At 37.8% G+C, this 9,122-nt stretch overlaps 1 protein-coding gene across 4 annotated transcripts in view; it reads left to right on the plus strand.

Annotated features, from left to right (window-relative positions):
- The window catches only part of RFX3 (regulatory factor X3), a 289,374-nt gene extending 281,411 nt beyond the window's left edge, over nt 1–7,963 (plus strand). For 3 of the 4 annotated variants that reach the window (XM_059656771.1, XM_059656774.1, XM_059656773.1), the window contains exons 16-18: nt 595–657; nt 1,608–1,650; nt 5,464–7,963. In XM_059656771.1, coding sequence (XP_059512754.1) covers nt 595–657; nt 1,608–1,650; nt 5,464–5,702 — 345 coding nt within the window. In that variant the 3' untranslated portion in view covers nt 5,703–7,963. The remainder of the gene's footprint in view (nt 1–594; nt 658–1,607; nt 1,651–5,463) is intronic. The other variant, XM_059656772.1, reaches the window with a different exon arrangement.
- The last annotated feature ends 1,159 nt before the right edge of the window (nt 7,964–9,122 follow it).

Consider the following 9,122-nt stretch of genomic DNA (forward strand, 5'->3'; position numbering starts at 1 on the left):
TGACTAATATAAGGTTCTGAGACATGTGATCAGGACCGACTTTAGAACAACAGTTCAGTGTTTATGGCTTTATGCTTGTTTCCCTGTGGGATGTACCTATAAAGTAATGAATGGGACAGTCTTCCTAACAAACATACTAGGAGCCAAGTAGCAGAGAGGCCCTTGTCCCCTTCAAATCAGTCACCTCAAGGGCTACACTGTTCCAGTAACACTGCTATAACATAATAGTGTTAAGAAATAATAAAGACTATGCTAAGAAATAATGAAGACTAAAATGACATTATTCTGAATAGATCGTAGATTGTAACAGATGAATTTGATCTTGGTGAGTAGTCAGAAATCATCCCAGCACCAACTGCAGTGAATGAAATTTGGAGGCCTGTTTGGTGTTACAACTGGATGTAAAAATAATAAGATGGACTTTCTTGAATAATACATAAACTAACTCTTGAAAGTGTCAAAGAGAAATTCCAGAACTTTGGACCTTGGAATAAATGTATAAACTCCCAAGGTAGCTACTATAAGAACAGTACATGTTTAGGTTAAAAAAAATGTGTATGTTTGCAAAATAAGATCAGTTTTATTACTTTATAGACATACCTTGTAGATGAAAAAAATACTTCTCTCATGGAACTCTTTATAAGCAAACTTCCGAATGTAAGTAGAATTTCTGTCTCACCCTATCTGAGTCTGTTGAGAAATCTGAATTTCTAATAATGACTTACTCTGAATCTTTAGCTTTAAAAATATATATAATGTTTTCCATTTAAAAAATGGATGAATTTAGGTTTTACGTCACCATTTTCTGATTAGCTTTGTTTAGTTTGCTCTTCAATTTTTTATTTAGTATATTATGTTCATCTTTGTCCACCCTGAGACTCTCAGAATGTATTTTCCCACTGTAAAATTATCATCAAACTCGTGAATGGAGATAGAAAATAAAGCCTAACCTGAAGGTTAGACCTTGTTCCATATTATTTTAAACTCTGTTTGGTTGGCATTTGGAACAGTCAGATGCCTTTCTTTGTTAAAAGTGGAACCCTATTATCTTACTAAATAAGAACAGCACCTTACAAAAAGAAAAGCCTTTCTATAAAAGTAAATACTCTCAACTTTGGAGCTCCTACTATGTTTTTCATTTCAACTAATCAAAGCTTGAAAAACAGAATTCAACCAAGCAGCTGGGCCATGTTTTCCTCATGCCAACTCCAGGCGGACTCGTGGACGTGGCCTGGGCGTGGACCTGGAGCGTGCGCTGCTTCATCGGGGCCTTGCCACGTCGATCCCACCACGTCCACACTCACCCAGGCTGTCAGGCCCCTGTTTCCTGCTGCCGCGTTGAAATAATGAAAGTCAAATGGAGTGTGGAAGGCAGAGAAAATTGGTAGCCTTTTGCAGGGAGACTAAGACAGCTAAATGGTGACACAATTTAAACTGTTCAAACTCGACAAGTTTGATTGAAAAATTGCATGACCTGTGTAGTTAGAGAGCGAAACGGTCACTAGTTTATAGTTTTAAAAAGTCACAGTGTGCTGTGTTTACCGCAGACTGAGAATATTCTGTTATTCGGCCTGGTAGTAATTGTTGCACAAATGCCTGTTTTTCAGTTTGGCGATTTAAATGCTGTGTCTCCTGGAAATCTGGATAAAGGTAAGAATTTAAAATAATGTACATTTTTAAAGACTTTATTTGACTGGGAAAGTCTCACAGAGGAAAACGTAGCGTATGTGTCTGGCACTCTTACTCTGTGGAAACAGCATACAGTCCTAGGTGAGTATGGCTGTGATGTCTTCGGAATTCTTCATTATTTCTCCATTTCTGTGCTTTCTTTATGGGAGGTGCCTTAAGTACAAGAAATAAATTTAAACACAGTTACAAGCTCATTTTGGCTTTTTGCCTGAAGTTCGTTATAAGTTCATTATTTCTGACCATCTGCAGAGTCCTAGAGAAAAGGCATAAAAGTTGCTCTAAATACCTGTATTCAAGGCCTATCAGGCAAGGAAAAAGATTCCTCAGCCTACCTATCGCCACTCCACACTTCTCAATGGAAAAGGAACTCGGAAAGAGCCGTGATGTTTACTGGAGAAGCAAGATCAATCGTGGTGTAGATGGAAAGGATAACACACATTCTCTTCAAATTATAATACCAGCATCACCACTCTAATATGACAATAGGACATATATTCCTGAAGAAACTCTTGCTCTGCAAAACCACAGAGTGAAAGGACTATGGATTAGGGGTGGGGGGAGGGGAGAAGGTTGGAATAGAGCACACAGCAGCAGAAGAAATCCTTTAGAAAACCAGCCCAGTTTTTAAAAAAATATAAAATTTCTAATAAACAAGCACAGTAGAAAATGTAGACCTTTCTTCAAAAAAACTAAGAAGTGAAGACAGCATGAGGTTTTAAAGAATTGAGTTCTGGAGTCAGGGACAAAATGCACAAAGACAGGTGAGAATAACACAATTAGCCCTTCCAAGCACAGCCAGAACCAGTGGGGAAACCAAGGCAAGAGGAAGGACTTGGGGAATCTGCACATGAGTGCAGTGCTGTTTTCTGGAGCAGCCTGTCCTCGGGTACTCATTGTCCAGCTTCTGACCCTCCTTGGCGGTGGAAAACATTAATGTGCCAGGGAAGGTCACCTTTGAATCCATGTCACTCCCATGTTGAACTCCTGTCAGGCAATTGTGGGTACATTAATTCCTGTTAGAGGAACATACATAGTAGCAAAGCAGGAGAAGTAGAAAATGATAGCCCCAAAATATTGTTGCTGTACCTCTATACTCTATAGGATTAACCAAATAACCCTCAGAAAGATAAATCAATGATGAGATGATACTAATTTGTAATTGAAGAGCCAGAATGGTGCCAGTTGAAGCCCATGTCCAGCATACAGCCATCCCGATAGCACACTGACACCAAAGCCGTGTAACAAAGAATTTGTTGTTTCATCCCTGCGTGCCCACAGGTGCAGTAGGAGTATGGCTACTTGGCTAAACACTGAATGGCAGCCATTCTTCTTTGTAAAGTGCTAAGCCAAGTCTTCAGTCCACTCCAGTAGCACCTGATGTTAATTTTTCTGTACCAAATGTCCATAATCAATAGTAGGCTTCTAGAAGATGTCTTGGAATCTCTTGATGCATAAAATGTCTATGGACTGGCCCTTAGGGACTGGAGAAAAGGCTTTGCTTTGTAGCCTATCCAAATAATCCCTGTCACCCCTAGTGACCTGCACAAAAGTGGCCTGGAGCACTGGAGTTTGTCCTGCCCACCACCTACAGTCCTGTCCATTTCTGCCCAAAACAGGTAGAGAGAAGGGCTTTGCTCATTCCCTCTTCACCTGCCTACCTGCTGGAAGTTTTTATTTTCCTTTCAGTGCTGGGGTTTGTTTATTTTTTATTTTTATTTTTATTTTTTGCTATTATAATTTTGACACTATTTCTCAGGCACAGGAAAGAAGGTAGAGAGGGATCTGAGAAGCAATGCAATTTTACCTCACATTCTTGGAATGGCTCTGCTGGTAACCATTCACCCTCAGACATGATGCTTCTTGAGATATAGCTGAACTGTGGCATAATCAGAGCCTAAGGTTTGAATGTAAAAACTTCAAGACTTTTTGTTGGCTCTTTCCACAAAAATGAGATATTTAATGTTTTTCCTGATAATGAAAGTAGTATTAGCTCTGTATAAAAATTCCAAGTAATACAGAGAATTAGAAACTATTGAGAGTGAAATTTCAAAGTCACAACCCTAAGAGACTACTGCCATTAAGAATTTTGTGAGTTTCCTTCTTCTTTTGTTCATATATAAACAACTGCATCAACAAAAGGCAAAGTATCATACACGTGTTTTGATTATACCCTCTTGATAAAGCAAATGTCTACCAAATTTATCCTCCACGCAGCCCACCAGCCCTTCACATGTGCTTGTTCTAACATCTGTTATCATCAAGTCCATTTCCCAAAGCAAAAAGGTAACCGTATCAAATAGATGGGCCAAGAGGTCTCTTGCCACACAAGTTCTTCTGTGTTTACGGTTTAAGGATGCATTACATACGTCCTTCCTGTCAGTACATCTAAACTCAGCCTTTTTCATTACATACACCGCTTCTCAGGAGATGCTGCTCCTGGCAGCTGTGCACTGCACCACGCCACGTGGAGGTCCCTGCGACTCCCACTCAGTTCTCTCTGGAACCATCTTTGCCCTGTTGATAACAAGAGAGGAACATTCAGGGCCCATTTATGTTGAGAGCTTCATTCGCAGGGATTGATGTGGTAGGTGTGCCCCAAGTGGTAACACTAGACTCAACCTTAGAAAGAGTTCAACTTAATCTGACCAAAAAGCTACTTGTACATGACAGAAGAGAATAACATGAAGATTTGGTTCAGTTTCTACAAGTGACTAGAAGTCAAAAGTATAACAAGTGTAGATGTATTTTAATTATCGATGAGATATTTCATGTGATTATGCCTTCATTTTTTTTTTTTGGTAAACAGTAAAACATGTCGAAGGTGAACTAAAAAGATTTTTAAGGCAAAAATTATATTCCCCGCTGTTTAAAAGTGTTCACTCCTGAAGAGGCATTCTCTTTACTCCTCGGAAGGGAATCTCTCACAGCAATAAAGCTGTGTGAGCATTTTCTCTCTCTACTTTTGAATTTTAACTGTGCTGCTGGAAAACATTAAATGGTATTCCATTCTAATGATGTTTTAGTTCATATAAAGTGTATTAAAATTTGGAGAGACCAGTGACTAATACATTTAATTTCCAGAAATGAATACCAGTCTTAACAGTGAATATCAGTGTTGCCAGGAATGGAAATCTATTGTGTATTGTTAATTTGATACTTCTGCCTTAGTCTTTATAATTTTTGGCAATAAGAATTAAGAGCCTATTTAATATTGTCATCTATACTATTTGTGCTCACCAAAAGTCTTTACAGCAACCCATGCTTGTACCTGATATGTGTCATCACCAGTCTCACCTACACTAATATCAACACGTAAAATTTATATCTAAGTATAGATTTTTGGAGGAGACTGAAGTTTTTCTCCCTCACTTCTTCTTTTTTTAGTTAGCATTTTTCAGCTCAATACATTCCCCAAATGCCAACAGTGTATTAAAGTGACTACTTCATGAAGACACAACTCATGCCAAACTACTTAATACAAAAACGTTAGGAAATTCCAAAGGTCTTTTTAAGTTTTGGAGTTATTAAAAGTATTAATCACAAACTAACCCCAAATAAATTACCTTTATCATGTTTGAAAGAATTATGGATGCATTAACTGATCTTTGATGCAAGTGAAATCCACGGAGAGGAAAACCTATAAGCTTTGTCCCCTGAGAAGAGCTGAGAAGTTGCTTTCCTAATGCTCCATATTAACGTGTTTCTAAGCACAAGTTGATTGCCATTTTCCAGTATGTCTTTTGGTAATAGTCGTGGCATTATTTGTTTGTGCAGATGAAGGCAGTGAAGTGGAAAGTGAAATGGATGAAGAACTAGATGACTCTTCAGAACCTCAAGCCAAGCGAGAGAAAACGGAGCTGACCCCGGCGTTCCCGGTGGGTTGTCTGCAGCCTGTTCTCGAGAGCAGCGTGCAGCCCAGCCTCCTGAATCCCATCCACAGCGAGCACATCGTCACAAGTACTCAGACTATCAGACAGTGCAGCGCGACAGGCAACACTTACACTGCGGTCTAAAGAATATTAAAGCGTATTTTTCCAGCTAACATTAACCCTGTTGATATCGGGCTTAAGTTGAGAAAGTAATAAGCCTGAAGGTCGACTGTTGTCAAATTCTATCTGTGCTGAACATTACCTTTTTGGAGTTGTGAAATGGAATGGGTGTATGTATTTTGCCAGGTCTTTTTTTTTTTTTTTAAACGTAAACAAATTATTTGCCTCTTAATAATAAGAGGGTTTTTTCCTTAGTTTTGGGTGTCAAGAAGGATTTTTACAACACTTAATATTTTTTTTCTTATAATTAAAAGTAATTTACATTTTTGTAGCTGAAAATATTTTATTGTTGATTGTTAGTCTTGGTGTATGATTTCATGTGTGAGTTTTTAATTAGATGCACTTCTGTGAAATATCAAAAGAAATGCATTTTTCATTTACACTGGAGGCATGCCCATTTGGCAGCAGATGCATCAGATTTGCTTTTGAAAGGTGCTTTTCATTGGGCCGAACCACAAGACACTATTTTGATAGCGTTTTGGAGTATGGAGAAAGAATACAGAGCATTTTTTTGATAGTGCTAGAGGGTTGGGAAGGTCATCTGTATTTCTCTGAAGAAAAATTGAGCTGTGCATTTATCAGTTCAGAGTAAATGACAGAATTGCCAGAGATTATGCTAATATGTACATAATTTGTGTACATAATGATTAAATCATGTTAATGCAAGCTTCCGTTAAACATTGAATTTTAACTGTTATTTGCATACCAATTCCTCTGTTTAATGACTACTGATTCTGTATTTGGGACCACTGCACAGATGCGTTCTGCTGTTGAGTGGGGCTGTTATAGTTAGAGACTGAAGCTGAAAATGACTTGACTTTTTTTTTTTAAGTGTACATGCTACTTATGCTGAGCTGGACATACAGGAAACCATTCCATTTGGATGACTTTCTTTTATTCCAGGTCTTTTTCCTAATAGTAGTTCAATATGCTGCTATTATAAGAGAAAATTTATAGAATGCAAGGAATGTAGCAACCTGCATATCGTTCTTTCGTTCAAAAATATTTCCTGGTTTCTAAAGTATGTGGATTTAAATTTTAAACAGAACCTGAAGGCAGTGTAACTGGCACGCCATACTGTTGCTTATCTCCGATTCTGTAGGATTTGGGTAGGTGGCTTGATGGACCAGTGCCGCTGAAGAATGTACATCAGGGATCATCGTACCTCGGCTATAACATGGTGCCTTAAAACAGAACTGAAGCTAAGGTTTGGTAAGGCTTATTTTGTTCCTGCAAATTCCTCTTCAGTCCATTTGACAAGCTGTGCCTGTCATTGTCAGATTCCCGAAGTAAGGACAGGTTACATGTTCTTCAAAGGAAATTTAGGGCAAACAAAGCAAAACAAAAAGACGAAAAAATCAGTTTCCCTCTTTGAGTGACCACGAACCTATTTTTTGTTCTTAGAGCTGAATAATACTTGATTATAAGTTAGATTGCTTAAGGGTATGGAGTAGCAGGCTAGTTTTAATCACCAACTTGTTACATAAAACATATATATGTTAGACCATTCTTATCTAGTTATAATTTAAGAAAGTTAAAATAAGTAGGTACTTATCGAAGTGCATCTTTTCAGTCTCCGTGTTTGTCTGTGTGTCTTGGTGTCTGTGTCCACATGCACACACGAGTGCCCACGGGCGGAGTCAGCTACCACAGCAGAAGGTGAGATCCAGGAGTGGATACACCATCCCCATGTTAATTTACATGAAGAGCCAACGTTCTTTTGAGCACTCAAATTATTAACACAAAAAAAAAACAGGCACATCTATTCATTTAATTCGTTCTTAAAAAGCTAATAAGCAAAAATAAGTACATAAAGCCAAAAAAAAAGGGAAAGCACAAAATTATTTACAGATTATTAATGAGACCTATATGAAATTCAAGATGTTTATCTTTCCAGTTTTATTGGGGTGAGGGTGGGGGGTGGAAAGAAGAGGGTGAGCCAGTCTGTAAAGTTAAAACTACCAAATGGCTTATTGGGTAATACGCAGTCTATTTCAACTGTTGTTGCTCAATTGCCTTAGACTACTCAGATAACTGAGGTCAACAGGTTTCTTCAGTAAACATTAAATGCATTAGATGTAATTTTTTTAATTGATTCAAATTTTGTATTATACAGCTCATACTAGTATATTCAAAAGTCTTTTGCTGGCTTATCGCCTTTATCTAAATATCATTTAAATTATCACCTCCCTTTTCCTCCCAAAAGGCAATGAATTTGTACCATCTCTCTCTCTCTCTCTCTCTCTCTCTCTCTCTCTCTCTCTCTCTCTCTCACACACACACACACAAAGGCAAACCAGCAAGCAAGACCCCGTAAGCTGCCAGGACCATGTATCTACTTCATTGTGCATTAGGAAACATGGACAGGTACATTTAAATCAAAAAAAACTAAAAAGGAAAAAACCCCACACTCTTTGTTTTGACCCTCCTTTCTTGATTTTTCACTTTCCTAACCCTTTCCACCACACCCAGAAGTATGCTATATTTGTATTGGACCAAATGTATTTACCGGTATCATCTTGCTTATTGAACAATTTTAAATGTATTTATTATAATTGTTTCCTTTAATTTAGTGTTGGATATATTTGTTTTGTTAGAGGAATCTGATAATAATGGGCATACAGTGGGGCCTTGACTTAGGAGTTTAATTTGTTCCGTGACGGAGCTCGTAACTCAAATTACTCGTATGTCAAATCAATTTTCACCATTACAATGACACGTGCTGCTGGGCTGATGTTGTGGCCTTCACTGTGACGTTCGCTCCGCCAACTAGCGGTGGGGTGTCTGAAGCTGGCTCGTAACCCGAATTTTAGCTCGCACCTCAAAGCAAAAAATCGGCTGAGAGACGACTCGTATCTCGAAAAACTCGTTAGTCGGGACACTCGTAAGTCAAGGCCCCACTGTATTTAGATTAATGGAAATTAGAGACTGGGGATCCTCCAAGGTTCAACATTTCTTCTAATTGTTCATGGTTTGTTCTAAATTTAGACAGATCAGGAATTAATATTATATTTCAACTTGACTCACTAAAAATATTCTGATCTCCTTTATGAATACAGTTAGGAACATAAATTCTTTGTGACAAGTATAGATAGTTCTGACCCATAGACAAATAATATCTAAGATCTATGCTACTTCCTGTTATTTGAAATCCACAGTAAGACACATACACACATATACAATCACAAACAAAATCTTAACAATTTTGAACTTTAATTGTGAAATGTTTTACAAAATAAAAACATCATAATTTATACCTTTGAGCAAATTGGATCAACCACATTTATTGCATTTATTAAACATTTTATTTTCATTTTTCAGTCATTGAAACTGACTTTTTAGAATAACATTAGACACTAATACAATAGGTTTATTAACAAGTGA

This window comes from Myotis daubentonii, chromosome 11, assembly GCF_963259705.1.
Source record: "Myotis daubentonii chromosome 11, mMyoDau2.1, whole genome shotgun sequence".
In the NCBI taxonomy this organism is placed as follows: Eukaryota; Metazoa; Chordata; class Mammalia; order Chiroptera; family Vespertilionidae; genus Myotis; species Myotis daubentonii.